The 18,581-nt window shown below is 51.1% G+C and overlaps 1 protein-coding gene across 2 annotated transcripts in view; it reads right to left on the bottom strand.

The window, feature by feature from the left end:
• The window catches only part of UBE2J2 (ubiquitin conjugating enzyme E2 J2), a 23,354-nt gene extending 12,104 nt beyond the window's left edge, over positions 1–11,250 (bottom strand). The window contains exons 1-3 of one of the 2 annotated variants that reach the window (XM_078885217.1): positions 10,984–11,250; positions 5,306–5,435; positions 3,743–3,783 (exon numbers count right to left, since the gene is read on the bottom strand). In XM_078885217.1, coding sequence (XP_078741343.1) covers positions 3,743–3,783; positions 5,306–5,433 — 169 coding nt within the window. In that variant the 5' untranslated portion in view covers positions 5,434–5,435; positions 10,984–11,250. Of the gene's footprint in view, positions 1–3,742; positions 3,784–5,305; positions 5,436–7,596; positions 7,656–10,983 lie in introns of those variants that run through there. The other variant, XM_078885218.1, reaches the window with a different exon arrangement.
• Positions 11,251–18,581: the final 7,331 nt, after the last annotated feature.

Below are 18,581 nucleotides of genomic sequence, written 5' to 3'. Positions count from 1 at the left end.
CCCCGCTAAAAAATAATAAAATAAATAAAACATGGAACTCGTGTGACCAGGTTTGTGGTGCTAACCACTGCACCACCACTCCCCGCTAAAAAAGAATAAAAATAAATAAAACACGGAACTCGTGTGGCCAGGTTTGTGGTGCTCACCGCTGCACCACCACTCCCCGCTAAAAAATAATAAAATAAATAAAACACGGAACTCGTGTGACCAGGTTTGTGGTGCTAACCACTGCACCACCACTCCCCGCTAAAAAAGAATAAAAATAAATAAAACACGGAACTCGTGTGGCCAGGTTTGTGGTGCTCACCGCTGCACCACCACTCCCCGCTAAAAAATAATAAAAATAAATAAAACACGGAACTCGGGTGACCAGGTTTGTGGTGCTAACCACTGCACCACCACTCCCCGCTAAAAAAGAATAAAAATAAATAAAACACGGAACTCGTGTGGCCAGGTTTGTGGTGCTCACCGCTGCACCACCACTCCCCGCTAAAAAATAATAAAATAAATAAAACACGGAACTCGTGTGACCAGGTTTGTGGTGCTAACCACTGCACCACCACTCCCCGCTAAAAAATAATAAAATAAATAAAACACGGAACTCGTGTGACCAGGTTTGTGGTGCTAACCACTGCACCACCACTCCCCGCTAAAAAATAATAAAATAAATAAAACACGGAACTCGGGTGACCAGGTTTGTGGTGCTAACCGCTGCACCACCACTCCCCGCTAAAAAATATTAAAAATAAATAAAACATGTAACTCGGGTGACCAGGTTTGTGGTGCTAACCGCTGCACCACCACTCCCCGCTAAAAAATAATAAAAATAAATAAAACACGGAACTCGTGTGACCAGGTTTGTGGTGCTAACCACTACACCACCACTCCCCGCTAAAAAATATTAAAAATAAATAAAACATGTAACTCGGGTGACCAGGTTTGTGGTGCTAACCGCTGCACCACCACTCCCCGCTAAAAAAGAATAAAAATAAAACACGGAACTCGTGTGACCAGGTTTGTGGTGCTAACCACTACACCACCACTCCCCGCTAAAAAATAATAAAATAAATAAAACACGGAGCTCGTGTGACAAGGTTTGTAGTGCTAACCACTACACCCACCGCTCCCCGCTAAAAAATAATAAAATAAATAAAACATGGAACTCGGGTGACCAGGTTTGTGGTGCTAACCGCTGCACCCACCGCTCCCCGCTAAAAAATAATAAAATAAATAAAACATGGAACTCGGGTGACCAGGTTTGTGGTGCTAACCGCTGCACCCACCGCTCCCCGCTAAAAAATAATAAAATAAATAAAACACGGAACTCGGGTGACCAGGTTTGTGGTGCTAACCACTGCACCACCACTCCCCGCTAAAAAAGAATAAAAATAAATAAAACACGGAACTCGTGTGGCCAGGTTTGTGGTGCTCACCGCTGCACCACCACTCCCCGCTAAAAAATAATAAAATAAATAAAACACGGAACTCGTGTGACCAGGTTTGTGGTGCTAACCACTACACCACCACTCCCCGCTAAAAAATAATAAAATAAATAAAACATGTAACTCGGGTGACCAGGTTTGTGGTGCTAACCACTACACCACCACTCCCCGCTAAAAAATAATAAAATAAATAAAACATGTAACTCGGGTGACCAGGTTTGTGGTGCTAACCACTGCACCACCACTCCCCGCTAAAAAATAATAAAATAAATAAAACATGTAACTCGGGTGACCAGGTTTGTGGTGCTAACCACTGCACCACCACTCCCCGCTAAAAAATAATAAAATAAATAAAACATGTAACTCGGGTGACCAGGTTTGTGGTGCTAACCGCTGCACCACCACTCCCCGCTAAAAAATAATAAAAATAAATAAAACATGGAACTCAGCTCACCAGGTTCGTAGTGCTAACCACTACACCACCACTCCTCGCTAAAAAAGAAAAATGTTCGTTAAAAAAATAAGAATCTAACTCGGATCTCTGCTGGGTTCGTTGTGCTAACTGCTGCGCCACCGCTCATCGTACCGTCACCACGACGCTTGTGCCAGGCCATGTGCACCTTGAGGCCACAAACACACACACACTGCTGGCTATGCATGCTGCGAAAGAAGTTCGACAGACATACAAACATCCTCGGTGTAGCCCACGCGTTCTGCTGGGTCAAGTGCTGTTAGCGGGCACAGCATCTGTGTTGGCATGGTCTGACTCTCACTCACTCACGCCGTGCCTGGGAGTTGGTGAGTGGGTGGGTGGGTGAGTGGGTGGGTGAGTGAATGAGTGGGTGGGTGGGTGAGTGAATGAGTGGGTGGGTGGGTGAGTGAATGAGTGGGTGGGTGGGTGGGTGAGTGAGTGAGTGGGTGGGTGAGTGGGTGAGTGAGTGGGTGGGTGGGTGAGTGAGTGGGTGAGTGGGTGAGTGGGTGAGTGAGTGGGTGGGTGGGTGAGTGGGAAAGTGGGTGGGTGGTTGGGTGGGTGAGAGGGTGGGTGGGTAAGTGGGTGAGTGGGTGAGTGAGTGGGTGGGTGGGTGAGTGGGTGAGTGGGTGGGTGAGTGAGTGGGTGAGTGGGTGAGTGAGTGGGTGGGTGGGTGAGTGAGTGAGTGGGTGGGTGAGTGGGTGAGTGGGTGAGTGGGAAAGTGGGTGGGTGTTTGGGTGGGTGAGAGGGTGGGTGAGTGAGTGGGTGGGTGAGTGAGTGGGTGGGTGAGTGGGTGAGTGGGAAAGTGGGTGGGTGGTTGGGTGGGTGAGAGGGTGGGTGAGTGAGTGAGTGGGTGGGTGGGTGAGTGGGTGGGTGGGTAAGTGGGTGAGTGGGTGAGTGAGTGGGTGGGTGGGTGAGTGAGTGGGTGAGTGGGTGGGTGGGTGAGTGAATGAGTGGGTGGGTGGGTGAGTGAGTGAGTGGGAGAGTGAGTGAGTGGGTGGGTGGGTGAGTGGGTGAGTGGGTAAGTGGGTGAGTGGGTGAGTGAGTGGGTGGGTGGGTGGGTGAGTGAGTGGGTGAGTGGGTGGGTGGGTGAGTGGGAAAGTGGGTGGGTGGTTGGGTGGGTGAGAGGGTGGGCGAGTGAGTGAGTGGGAAAGTGGGTGGGTGGTTGGGTGGGTGAGAGGGTGGGCGAGTGAGTGAGTGGGAAAGTGAGTGGGTGGTTGGGTGAGTGAGTGGGTGGGTGGGTGGGTGAGTGAGTGGGTGAGTGGGTGGGTGAGTGGGTGAGTGGGAAAGTGGGTGGGTGTTTGGGTGGGTGAGAGGGTGGGTGAGTGAGTGGGTGGGTGAGTGAGTGGGTGGGTGAGTGGGTGAGTGGGAAAGTGAGTGGGTGGTTGGGTGGGTGAGAAGGTGGGTGAGTGAGTGAGTGGGAAAGTGAGTGGGTGGTTGGGTGGGTGAGAAGGTGGGTGGGTGAGTGGGTGAGTGAGTGAGTGAGTGGGTGAGTGAGTGAGTGAGTGGGTGGGTGGGTGGATGAGTGAGTGGGTGAACGAGTAGGTAGGTGGGTCGGTGGGTAAGTGGGTGGGTAAGTGGGTGGATGGGTCAATGGGTGGGTGAGTGGGTGAGTGGGTGTGGGTGAGTGAGTGGGTGAGTTAGTGGGTGAGTGGGTATGTGAGTGAATGGGTGGGTGAGTGGATGAGTGGATGGGTGAGTGAATGGGTGAGTGGGTGGGTGAGTGATGGAGTGAGTGGGTGAGTGAGTGGGTGGGTGAGTGATGGAGTGAGTGGGTGAGCGGGTGGGTGAGTTTGTGAGCGAGTTGGTGAGCGGGTGAGCAGACCCTCACCCTCATAAGGGGTCTTCTCAGGACCACGCACCACATAATGCCTGCACACACACACAGACACACACACACAGACACACACATCACACACACACACAGACACACACATCACACACACATCACACGCACACAGTTAAGGCTGAGTCGACTGTAGAACGGCGCAGTAGCGCGAACCACTGCACCACCGATCCCCACACACACACACAGTATGCTAACCACTGCACCACCGCTCCCCACTCACACACGCAGACAGTTAAAATGGACGAAAGTGAGAGTTAGAGGTTAGCGGGTGAGTGAGCGGGTGAGTGAGTGGGTGAGCGTGTGAGTGTGGGTGAGTGGATGAGCGTGTGAGTGTGGGTGAGCGAGTGTGTGGGTGAGTGAGTGAGCGTGTGAGTGAGTAGGTGAGCGTGTGGGTGAGTGAGTGGGTGAGTGAGTGGGTGAATGAGTGGGCGAGCGAGTGGGTGAGCAAGTGCGTGAGCGTGTGGCTGAGCGTGTGGGTGAGTGAGCGAGTGAGAGGGTGAGTGAGTGAGTGAGTAGGTGAGTGAGTGGGTGAGCGAGTGCCTGAACGTGTGGGTGAGTGAATGAGTGGGTGAGGGAGTGAGTGAGCGAGTGAGTGAACCTTTGGGTGACTGAGTGAGAGCGGGTGAGTGAGTGGGTGAGCGAGTGAGTGGGTGAGTGAATGGGTGAGCGAGTGCTTGAGCGTGTGGGTGAGTGAGTGGGTGAGCGTGTGAGTGTGCGGGTGAACGAGTGGGTGAGCGTGTGAGTGGGTGAGTGAGTGGGTGAGCGAGTGCGTGAACGTGTGGGTGAGTGAGCGAGTGAGTGAGTGGGTGAGCGAGAGCCAAAGCGTGTGAATGAGTGAGTGGGTGAGTGATTGAGTGAGCGTGTGGGTGAGTGAGTGAGCGTGTGGGTGAGTGAGTGGCTGAGTTAGCGCGTGAGCGTGCGGGTGAGCGAGTGAGTGAGCGTGCGGGTGAGTGAGTGAGCGTGCGGGTGAGTGAGTGGGTGAGCATGTGAGCGAGTGGGTGAGCATGTGAGTGAGTGGCTGAGTTAGCGCGTGAGTGAGTGAGTGGGTGGGTGAGTGAGTGGGTGAGCGATTGAGTGAGCGTGTGGGTGAGTGAGCGGGTGAGCGATTGAGTGAGCGTGTGGGTGAGTGAGCGGGTGAGCGAGTGCTTGAGCGTGTGAACGAGTGAGCGAGTGAGTGAGTGAGTGAGTGGGTGAGTTAGTGGGTGGTTGAGTGAGTGGCTGAGTTAGCGCGTGAGCGTGCGGGTGAGCGTGCGAATGAGCATGTGGGTAAGCGAGTGAGCGTGTGAGCGAGCAAGTGAGTGAGCGTGCGGGTGAGCGAGCGGTTGAGCGAGTGGGTGAGCGCGTGCGTGCGTGCGAGCGAGTGAGTGAGCGTGTGAGCAAGCGGGTGAGCGAGCGAGTGAGCGAGCGTGCGTGTGAGCGAGCGGTTGAGCGAGTGGGTGAGCGCGTGAGCGTGCGTGTGAGCAAGTGAGCGTGTGAGCGAGCGGGTGAGCGAGCGTGTGAGCGAGCGAGTGGGTGAGCATGTGGGTGAGCTTGTGCGCTGCTCACCACTCTAGGATGTTGGAGGGTAGCGGCTCTGCGCTGACGTAGGGTACAGGGTCTCGCTGAATACGGAGGTAGTCCTGCTTGAGTCTCTGCGTGGCGGTGGTCGGAGTCCGTCTCCCACCTCCACTCATCGCTGCCAACATAGTCAACATCTCGATTTAAAGCTTCTTTCGTGACTGCAGCAGGGATTCATCTTCTTGGTTCTTTCGGTAAAGTCATCATGCAGAAGGGAAATAATAAAATAATAAAAATATCCAACAATAAAATCATAAAAATATAAAGCATTTAAATGAATAAAATATTAAAATTGTTACACAATAAAATAATAAAAATATAAAACGATAAAATAATAAAAATATAAAATAAGAAAAATATAAAACATTCAAATAAATAAAATAATAAAAATATATGTTACTGGCAAAGGAGGTTCCAATGGTGTAAAGATTTAGATATTTACGCTATCTAACCCAAAAAGAAAAAACCTAAATTTCGATTTAAAGCTTCTTTCGTGACTGCAGGGATTCATCTTCTTGGTTCTTTCGGTAAAGTCACGTAGAAGGGAAATAATAAAATAATAAAAATAAAACATTCTTAAATAATTCTCACGACGTTTCGGCCACAACGCAAGCAGCCGTCCTCAGATGGAAACGTCGTGAGAATTATTTTATTATGTTTTATTTTTATTATTTTATTATTTTCCTTCTACGTGACTTTACCGAAAGAACCAAGCAGATAATCAACATCGTCAACAACTGTACACTACACACTACTCATTACTCTACACTATACTACATTACCACACACTACACTATACTACTACACTGCACCATAACTGTCAAACCATACGCTTTACCGCGTATTCTTGTACAGGGGAAATTGAGTTTGGAGGTCCATACACTGACACACACAAAGAGATACACTGACGCACACACGCATACACATATACACTGACACACACAGACACAGTGACACACACACAGATACACTGACACACACAGATACAGTGACACACACACAGATACACTGACACACACACAGATACACTGACACACACAGACACAGTGACACACACACAGATACACTGACACACACACAGATACAGTGACACACACACAGACACAGTGACACACACACAGATACACTAACACACACACAGACACAGTGACACACACACAGACACAGTGACACACACACAGATACACTGACACACACACAGACACAGTGACACACACACAGATACACTGACACACACACAGATACAGTGACACACACACAGACACAGTGACACACACACAGATACACTAACACACACACAGACACAGTGACACACACACAGACACAGTGACACACACACAGATACACTGACACACACACAGACACAGTGACACACACACAGATACAGTGACACACACACAGATATACTGACACACACTGACACACACATATACACTGACACACACATATACACTGACACACACATATACACTGACACACACACAGTGACACACACGCAGACACAGTGACACACACACTGACACACACACAGACACACATACACTGACACACACACAGTGACACACACGCAGACACAGTGACACACACGCAGACACAGTGACACACACACTGACACACACACAGACACACAGATACACTGACACACACACAGTGACACGCACACAGATACACTGACACACAGACACACACACAGATACACTGACACACACACATACACTGACACACACACAGATATACTGACACATACACTGACACACACACAGACACACAGACAGACACACAGATACACTGACACACACACAGTGATACGCACACAGATACACTGACACACAGACACACACACACATACACTGACACACACACATACACTGACACACACACAGATATACTGACACACACTGACACACACATATACACTGACACACAGACACACACACAGATACACTGACACACACATACACTGACACACACACAGATACACTGACACATACACTGACACACACACAGTGACACACACACAGATACATTGACACACGCACACAGATACACTGACACACACAGAGTGACACACAGACACACACACAGATATACTGACACACACACACAGTGACACACAGACACACATACACTGACACACACACACAGTGACACACAGACACACAAACACAGTCACACATACTGACACAAAGTGACACACACACAGCGAGTGTGTGTGTCAACAACAACACAACAACAATCTATTTATTTGTCACTACACTCGATGTATTTAGTTTATTTACCTCAAATCAAAGCGCGGCTTTGGGAGTTCCCCGGTGAGGCCTATAGCAGAAAGGCTCCAACCAGGCCCAGTGTTTACGAAAAGCCTCACGCAACTTTAGACTCCCACAAGTTTAACGTTGCTATACTAAACACCGCAGGTTTATAACGTTATTAAGAACGCCACGAGTTTAACGTCATGATAAACACAAGTTTAAGAAGTTTAAGCTCGTCTAGAAGACACAAAGATAAACCTCCCTTATAGCAGAAAGGCTCGAACAGGGCCTAGTGTTTACGAAAAGCCTCACGCAGCTTTAGACTCCCACAAGTTTAACGTTTTAATAAACACCGCAGGTTTATAACGTTATAATGAACGCCACAAGTGTAACGCTATGATAAACGCGAGTTTAAGAAGGTTAAACTTGTGTCCGGAGGATACAGCGATAAGCCTGTCACAGTGACAAGCGGCTGTTAGTAGCAGCAGCAGCACTGCCTGTAAAGGTTTCCACTGGAACACACACCACGCCCGGCCGCCTTTGTCTCCCCAGAAACACTGCTCATTCACTCATTCACTCACTCATTCACTCACTCATTCACTCACTCATTCACTCACTCAACCACTCACTCACCCACCCACTCACCGACCCACTCACTCACTCAACCACTCACTCACTTAGCCACTCACTCACCCACTCACTTAGCCACTCACTCACCCACTCACTCACACACACACACACAGGGGGTGAGTGGCAAGCATCACCACGCCCGGCCGCCTTTGTCTCCCCAGAAACACAGCTCATTCACTCACTCATTCACTCACTCACTCATTCACTCACTCACTCATTCACTCATTCACTCACTCACTCATTCACTCACTCATTCACTCACTCATTCACTCACTCATTCACTCACTCACTCATTCACTCACTCACTCATTCACTCACTCATTCACTCACTCATTCACTCACTCATTCACTCACTCATTCACTCACTCACTCATTCACTCATTCACTCACTCACTCATTCACTCACTCATTCACTCACTCATTCACTCACTCATTCACTCACTCATTCACTCACTCATTCACTCACTCACTTAGCCACTCACTCACCCACTCACTCACACACACAGGGGGTGAGTGGCAAGCATCACCACGCCCGGCCGCCTTTGTCTCCCCAGAAACACAGCTCATTCACTCACTCATTCACTCACTCATTCACTCACTCATTCACTCACTCATTCACTCACTCATTCACTCACTCATTCACTCACTCATTCACTCACTCATTCACTCACTCATTCACTCACTCACCCACCCACTCACTCACTCAACCACTCACTCACTTAGCCACTCACTCACCCACTCACTTAGCCACTCACTCACCCACCCACTCACCGACCCACTCACTCACTCAACCACTCACTCACTTAGCCACTCACTCACCCACTCACTTAGCCACTCACCCACTCACTTAGCCACTCACTCACCCACTCACTCACACACAGGGGGTGAGTGGCAAGCATCACCACGCCCGGCCGCCTTTGTCTCCCAAAACACACAGCACATTCACTCACCTGCACATCCACTCACTTACCCACTCATCCACTCACTTACCCACTCACTCACCCACCCGCCCACCCACTCAACCACTCACTCACCCACTCATCCACTCACTTACCCACTCACTCACCCACCCACTCACCCACCCACTCACCCACTCACTTACCCACTCATCCACTCACTTACCCACTCATCCACTCACTTACCCACTCACTCACTTACCCACTCACTCACCCACCCACTCACCCACCCAACCACTCACTCACTCAACCACTCACTCAACCACTCACTCAACCACTCACTCACCCACTCACTCACTCACTTACCCACTCCCTCACCCACCCACTCACCCACCCAACCACTCACTCAACCACTCACTCAACCACTCACTCACTCACTCACCCACTCACCCACTCACTTACCCACTCACTCACCCACCCGCCCGCCCACCCACTCAACCACTCACTCACCCACTCATCCACTCACTTACCCACTCACTCACCCACCCACTCACCCACCCACTCACCCACTCACTTACCCACTCATCCACTCACTTACCCACTCACTCACTCACCCACCCAACCACTCACTCACTCAACCACTCACTCAACCACTCACTCACCCACTCACTCACCCACTCACCCACCCACTCACTTACCCACTCATCCACTCACTTACCCACTCACTCACCCACCCACTCACCCACCCACTCACCCACCCAACCACTCACTCAACCACTCACTCAACCACTCACTCACCCACTCACTCACCCACCCGCCCACTCACTCACCCACTCACTCACTCACACACTCACCCACCCACCCACTCACTCACCCACCTACTCACCCACTCACCCACCCACTCACCCACTCACTCACCCACACACACACAGGGGGTGAGTGGCCAGCACCACCACGCCCGGCCGCCTTTGTCTCCCCCAGTACTGGCGTTGTTTTACTACGCACCACGGCAGCAGGCCGAGTCGACCTAGGGGAGACCCAGGACCGGTTCAGAGAATCGTCACTGGTGGTGTTGGTGGTGATGGTGGTGTTGGTGGTGTTGGTGGTGTTGGTGATGTTGGTGATAGTGGTGTTGGTGATGATGGTGGTCGTAGTGGTGATGTTGGTGATGATGATGGTGTTGGTGATGATGATGGTGGTGTTGGTGGTAGTGATGTTGGTGGTAGTGATGGTAGTGATGGTGTTGGTGGTGATGATGGTGATGGTGGTGCGGGTTCAGTAGCGCAGTGTGGTGTCCTAACCACTGCACCACCGCTCCTCACACACACAGTGCGCTAACCACTGCACCACCGATCCCCACACACACACACACAGTGCGCTAACCACTGCACCACCGCTCCCCACACACACACACAGTGCGCTAACCACTACACCACCGCTCCCCACACACACAGTGCGCTAACCGCTGCGCCACCGCTCCCCACACACACAGTGCGCGAACCACTGCACCACCGCTCCCCACAGTGCGTTAACCACTGCACCACCACTCCCCACACACAGTGTGCTAACCACCGCCCCCCCCAGTGCGCTAACCACTGCACCACCGCTCCCCCCCCACAAACAGTGCGCTAACCACTGCACCACCACTCCCCACACACAGTGTGCTAACCACTGCACCACCACTCCCCCCCCCCCCACACACAGTGCGCTAACCACTGCACCACCACTCCCCCCCCCACACACAGCGCGCTAACCACTGCACCACCACTCCCCCACCCCACAAACACACATACAGTGCCCTAACCACTGCACCACCGCTCACCCACACACTGCGCTAACCGCTGCACCACCGCTCCCCCAGCGAGGCCTATAGGCAACAGGCTCGAACCTGGTGCCAGCGTTGACGACGGCGCTTGAGCCGCAGTCTCCACCCTCGTTGCCTCCCCGCCTCCTTGACGATCGCCTCTAGCGAGCGCAGCACGAAGACGGCGTGACGAGGACACCCATGGGGCGTGTGAAGACGACGTTCGCCCTGGTGGTGGTGGTGGTTGTTGTTGTTGTGTTGTTGTTGTTGTTGACGGCTTTCAATGGCGAGCGGCGGTCACGCGCTGAGGGGCAACGTTGGGGAGCCGGTCACGGAGTGAACGGCGGGGGATGGGGGCGGGGGCTTGGTGTGTGTGGGCGGGGCTTGGGGTGTGTGGGCGGGGCTTGGTGTGTGGGGGGCGTGGCTTGTGTGGGGGCGTGGCTTGTGTGTGGGCGTGGATTGGTGTGTGGGCGGGGCTTGAGGTGTGGGGGCGGGGCTTGGGGTGTGGGGACTGGGCTTGGGGATGGGGGCGGGGGCTTGGTGTGTGTGGGCGGGGCTTGGTGTGTGGGGCGTGGCTTGTGTGGGGGCGTGGCTTGTGTGTGGGCGTGGATTGGTGTGTGGGCGGGGCTTGAGGTGTGGGGGCGGGGCTTGGGGTGTGGGGACTGGGCTTGGGGATGGGGGCGGGGAATTGGTGTGTGTGGGCGGGGCTTGGTGTGTGTGGGCGGGGCTTGGTGTTTAGTGGGCGGGCTTGGTGTGTGGGCGGGGCTTGGTGTGTGTGGGCGGGGCTTGGTGTGTGGGGCGTGGCTTGTGTGGGGGCGTGGCTTGTGTGTGGGCGTGGATTGGTGTGTGGGCGGGGCTTGAGGTGTGGGGGCGGGGCTTGGGGTGTGGGGACTGGGCTTGGGGTGTGGGCGGGTCTTGGTGTCTGGGCGTGGCTTGTGTGGAGGCGTGGCTTGGTGTGTGGGCGGGGCTTGGTGTGTGGGGACTGGGCTTGGGGTGTGGGGGCGGGGCTTGGTGTGTTGGGGGCGGGGCTTGGTGTGTGGGGGCGGGGCTTGGGGTGTGGGGGCGGGGCTTGGTGTGTGTGGGCGGGGCTTGGGGTGGGGCGGGGCGGTGTTGGGAGGGTGAGGAAATCCGCGGAAGTTCCCCACCCACTTCACACCCCCACCCCCACTTCACCCCCACCCACTTCACACCCCCCACCCACTTCACACCACACCCCCCCCCACTTCACCCCCACCCACTTCACCCCCCCACCCACTTCACACCCCCCACCCACTTCACACCCCCCCCCACTTCACCCCCCACCCACTTCACCCCCCACCCACTTCACACCCCCCACCCACTTCACATCCCCCACTCACTTCACCCCCCACCCACTTAACACCCCCCCCCACTTCACCCCTTCACTTCACACCCCCCACCCACTTCACACCACCCCCCACCCACTTCACACCCCCACCCACTTCACACCCCCCACCCACTTCACCCCCCCACTCACTTCACCCCCCCCCACCCACTTCACACCACCCCCCACCCACTTCACACCCCCCCCACCCACTTCACACCCCCACCCCCCACTTCACACCCCCACCCACTTCACACACCCCCACCCACTTCACCCCCCCCCACTCACTTCACCCCCCCACCCACTTCACCCCCCCCACCCACTTTCCACCCCCCCCCACCTACTTCACACCCCCCCACCCACTTCACACCACCCCCCACCCACTTCACACCCCCCCCACCCACTTCACACCCCCCACTTCACACCCCCCCCCACCCACTTCACACCCCTACCCCCCACTTCACACACCCCCCACCCACTTCACACGCCCCCCACCCACTTCACACCCCCCCCACCCACTTCACACCCCCCCACCCACTTCACACCCCCCCCCACCCACTTCACACCCCCCCACTTCACACACCCCCCCCCACCCACTTCACACCCCCCCCACCCACTTCACACCCCCACCCCCCACTTCACACCCCCCCCACCCACTTCACACGCCCCCCACCCACTTCACACCCCCCCCACCCACTTCACACCCCCCCACCCACTTCACACCCCCCCCCACCCACTTCACACACCCCCCCACCCACTTCACAACCCCCCCCACTTCACACCCCCCCCACCCACTTCACACCCCTCCCCACCCACTTCACACACCCCCCCACCCACTTCACACCCCCCCCCCCACTTCACACCCCTCCCCCCACCCACTTCACACCCCCCACCCACTTCACACCCCCCCACCCACTTCACACCCCCCACCCACTTCACACCCCCCCCACTTCACACCCCTCCCCCCACCCACTTCACACCCCCCACCCACTTCACACCCCCCCACCCACTTCACACCCCCCACCCACTTCACACCCCCCCACCCACTTCACACCCCCCCACCCACTTCACACCCCCCACCCACTTCACACCCCCCCACCCACTTCACACCCCCCCACCCACTTCACACCCCTCCCCACCCACTTCACACACCCCACCCACTTCACACCCCTCCCCCCACCCACTTCACACCCCCCACCCACTTCACACCCCCCCACCCACTTCACACCCCCCCCCCACTTCACACCCCTCCCCCCACCCACTTCACACCCCCCACCCACTTCACACCCCCCCACCCACTTCACACCCCCCACCCACTTCACACCCCTCCCCCCCACCCACTTCACACCCCCCACCCACTTCACACCCCCGCAACGCAAGCAGCCGTTGTGGCCGAAACGTCGTGAGAATTGTATTTTATTACGTTTTATTTTTATTATATTATTACTTCCCTTCTACGTGATGACTTTACCGAAAGAACCAAGAAGATGAATCCCTGCAGTCACGAAAGAAGCTTTAAATCGAAATTTTAAAATGGCCTTAATCTAAGTTGTATTGTGGTTGTTGTTGTCGTTTGACTTGCATCCCACTGGGATTTTTGCACACAGCGTTGGTGTACGGTGATTTTTTTCTGCAATATTTTGCTGTCTTTTCTTGGATTATCTGTTTGCACTCAGTCACTTTAAGATGTTTTCTTGATCGTGTTTTTTTCTTCTGTTTGTTGCGTTTGCACCCGATTCAAGAGCCGAATGGCTCACAGGGCTACACCTACTACAGTGAGGGAAATAACCCGTAAAAACAACGTTTTTCACTATAAATCCTTTATATGCGTGGCGGCTAGAGTCCTCTCGTCCTCTGGCTTGAGATGGCTGCCACCTATGGGTCAGATGATTGCATTGCACCATTCAGCAATTGGTAATTAAATATATTTTTGTCCTAAAAAGTGTACAATTTTTGAAAAAACGAACATTAATTGTCACGCACAACGAGTCTGTGTGCAAAATGTCAGCTCGATTTGATCACGGGAAGTGAGTTAAAAAAAAACGACCGAAAGATATGCACGGTCGTAAGCGCGCAAGCAAGCAAGTGAACTTAATATAAACGATTTAAAAAGTATTTGATCCCCTGCTGATTTTGTACGTTTGCCCACTTACAAAGAAATGCTCAGTCTGTAATTTTAATGGTAGGTTTATTTGAACAGTGAGAGACAGAATAGCAACAAAAAAGTCCAGAAAAACGCATGTCAAAAATGTTATAAATTGATTAGCATTTTAATGAGGAAAATAAGTAAATGAACTTGAATGCGGCTGGCTCACACGAAATTGATTTCTCTAAGACGATGGTACTTTGCAAGCCTACTGGCTATCAACAAAGATTATTCATGAAGCCATCCCCATATTTTCAGACACATAAGCTCAGCAATCATCGTAGGCTACCAGGCTACAGTCTACATTATAGACTGTCAGTACACTCACTCAGCTCAATAACCAGGCTACAGTCTACATTATAGACTGTCAGTACACTCACCCAGCTTAATAACCAGGCTACAGTCTACATTATAGACTGTCAGTACACTCACTCAGCTCAATAACCAGGCTACAGTCTACATTATAGACTGTCAGAACACTCACCCAGCTTAATAACCAGGCTACAGTCTACATTATAGACTGTCAGAACACTCACCCAGCTTAATAACCAGGCGACAGTCTACATTATAGACTGTCAGTACACTCACCCAGCTCAATAACCAGGCTACAGTCTACATTATAGACTGTCAGTACACTCACCCAGCTTAATAACCAGGCTACAGTCTACATTATAGACTGTCAGTACACTCACTCAGCTTAATAACCAGGCTACAGTCTACATTATAGACTGTCAGTACACTCACCCAGCTTAATAACCAGGCTACAGTCTACATTATAGACTGCCAGTACACTCACTCAGCTCAATAACCAGGCTACAGTCTACATTATAGACTGTCAGTACACTCACCCAGCTTAATAACCAGGCTACAGTCTACATTATAGACTGTCAGTACACTCACCCAGCTTAATAACCAGGCTACAGTCTACATTATAGACTGTCAGTACACTCACTCCGCTCAATAACCAGGCTACAGTCTACATTATAGACTGCCAGTACACTCACCCAGCTTAATAAACAGGCTACAGTCTACATTATAGACTGCCAGTACACTCACTCAGCTTAATAACCAGGCTACAGTCTACATTATAGACTGTCAGTACACTCACTCAGCTTAATAACCAGGCTACAGTCTACATTATAGACTGTCAGTACACTCACCCAGCTTAATAACCAGGCTACAGTCTACATTATAGACTGTCAGTACACTCACCCAGCTTAATAACCAGGCTACAGTCTACATTATAGACTGCCAGTACACTCACCCAGCTTAATAACCAGGCTACAGTCTACATTATAGACTGCCAGTACACTCACCCAGCTTAATAACCAGGCTACAGTCTACATTATAGACTGTCAGTACACTCACTCAGCTTAATAACCAGGCTACAGTCTACATTATAGACTGCCAGTACACTCACTCAGCTTAATAACCAGGCTACAGTCTACATTATAGACTGTCAGTACACTCACCCAGCTTAATAACCAGGCTACAGTCTACATTATAGACTGTCAGTACACTCAATCAGCTTAATAACCAGGCTACAGTCTACATTATAGACTGTCAGTACACTCACCCAGCTTAATAACCAGGCTACAGTCTACATTATAGACTGTCAGTACACTCAATCAGCTTAATAACCAGGCTACAGTCTACATTATAGACTGCCAGTACACTCAGCCAGCTTAATAACCAGGCTACAGTCTACATTATAGACTGCCAGTACACTCACCCAGCTTAATAACCAGGCTACAGTCTACATTATAGACTGCCAGTACACTCACTCAGCTTAATAACCAGGCTACAGTCTACATTATAGACTGTCAGTACACTCACCAAGCTTAATAACCAGGCTACAGTCTACATTATAGACTGTCAGTACACTCACTCAGCTTAATAACCAGGCTACAGTCTACATTATAGACTGTCAGTACACTCACCCAGCTTAATAACCAGGCTACAGTCTACATTATAGACTGTCAGTACACTCACCCAGCTTAATAACCAGGCTACAGTCTACATTATAGACTGCCAGTACACTCACCCAGCTTAATAACCAGGCTACAGTCTACATTATAGACTGTCAGTACACTCACCCAGCTTAATAACCAGGCTACAGTCTACATTATAGACTGTCAGTACACTCACCCAGCTTAATAACCAGGCTACAGTCTACATTATAGACTGTCAGTACACTCACCCAGCTTAATAACCAGGCTACAGTCTACATTATAGACTGCCAGTACACTCACCCAGCTTAATAACCAGGCTACAGTCTACATTATAGACTGTCAGTACACTCACTCAGCTTAATAACCAGGCTACAGTCTACATTATAGACTGCCAGTACACTCACTCAGCTTAATAACCAGGCTACAGTCTACATTATAGACTGCCAGTACACTCACTCAGCTTAATAACCAGGCTACAGTCTACATTATAGACTGTCAGTACACTCACTCAGCTTAATAACCAGGCTACAGTCTACATTATAGACTGTCAGTACACTCACCCAGCTTAATAACCAGGCTACAGTCTACATTATAGACTGCCAGTACACTCACCCAGCTTAATAACCAGGCTACAGTCTACATTATAGACTGCCAGTACACTCACCAAGGTTAACCAGGCTACAATAGTTAACAATGGTTAACAATAGATAACTAAATTTTGATTTAAAGCTTTCGTGACTGCAGGGATTCATATTCTTGCTTCTTTCGGTAAAGTCACGTAGAAGGCATATTATAATGTTTTATATTTTTATTATATTTTTATTTCCCTTCTACGTGACTTTACCGAAAGAACCAAGCATATAATAGTTAACTCGTTAACAACACTTTCGAGGGGGCCTTCCGCGGATGTCTCCCATAGGTGTCCTCAAGGTTTTCCCTGGTGCCAGACCGGGCCGCCTTCACCATCACCAACCAATCACCACCAATCGATTGAAACGCCCCGCGAATGTTATTTATGAGGTAAAATTGATAACGGCGGTGTCTTAATTTAGTTAATTAGTTAATGAACTTGAACTTGAAGTTAATTGAATTAAACAACGTGAATATGTGTATTTTAATTATTTTTTAGAAATCCCCCCCCCCCTGACAGGCACATACGTTGAGTGGTTCAGCCACCTAAATTATGGAGGGTTGGTGTGGGGGCTTTCCAAGACACGCGGGTAACGCCAATGACGACACACAAGACGTTGGTTGTCAGTAGGTAGAACAATGACGTCATCCCGTGGAAGTGACGTCACACTCCGTGAAAATGACGTCACCAAAAACCAATCGCTATAAACGCTTCGCGAATGTTATTTTTGAACGGTGGTGTCTTCATTTCGTGAATTGAATTAAACAACGTTAAAACATTTTATCTAAATAATAAGTATACATTTTTTTAAATAAAAAAACATCCGACATTCGTTGAGTTAATTTGCCACCTGAATCATGATCTGTTGTTAACTAGTTAGTGAACCGGTACCCATAGGAAGTCTATGGGGCAATGTTAAGAGATAGGGTCCCTATCTCTTAACATTGCCCCATAGACTTCCTATGGGAACCGGTTCCCTATCTCTTAACATTGCCCCATAGACTTCCTAAGGGAACCGGTTCCCTATCTCTTAACATTGCCCCATAGACTTCCTATGGGAACCGGTTCCCTATCTCTCAACATTGCCCCATAGACTTCCTATGGGAACCGGTTCCCTATCTCTTAACATTGCCCGATAGACTTCCTATGGGAACCGGTTCCCTATCTCTTAACATGGCCCCATAGACTTCCTAAGGGAACCGGTTCCCTATCTCATAACATTGCTCTATAGACTTCCTAAGGGAACCGGTCCCCTATCTCTTAACATTGCCCCATAGACTTCCTATGGGAACCGGTTCCCTATCTCTTAACATTGCCCCATAGACTTTCTATGGGAACCGGTTCCCTATCTCTTAACATTGCCCCATAGACTTCCTATGGGAACCGGTTCCCTATCTCTTAATACTGCCCCATAGACTTCCTATGGGAACCGGTTCCCTATCTCTTAACATTGCCCCATAGACTTTCTATGGGAACCGGTTCCCTATCTCTTAACATTGCCCCATAGACTTCCTATGGGAACCGGTTCCCTATCTCTTAACATTGCCCCATAGACTTTCTATGGGAACCGGTCCCCTATCTCTTAACATTGCCCCATAGACTTCCTATGGG

This window comes from Lampetra fluviatilis, unplaced genomic scaffold, assembly GCF_964198595.1.
Source record: "Lampetra fluviatilis unplaced genomic scaffold, kcLamFluv1.1 SCAFFOLD_270, whole genome shotgun sequence".
Classification (NCBI taxonomy): domain Eukaryota; kingdom Metazoa; phylum Chordata; class Hyperoartia; order Petromyzontiformes; family Petromyzontidae; genus Lampetra; species Lampetra fluviatilis.
Note: the sequence above shows the minus strand (reverse complement) of the source record. Positions and strands in the feature narration are given on the sequence as shown.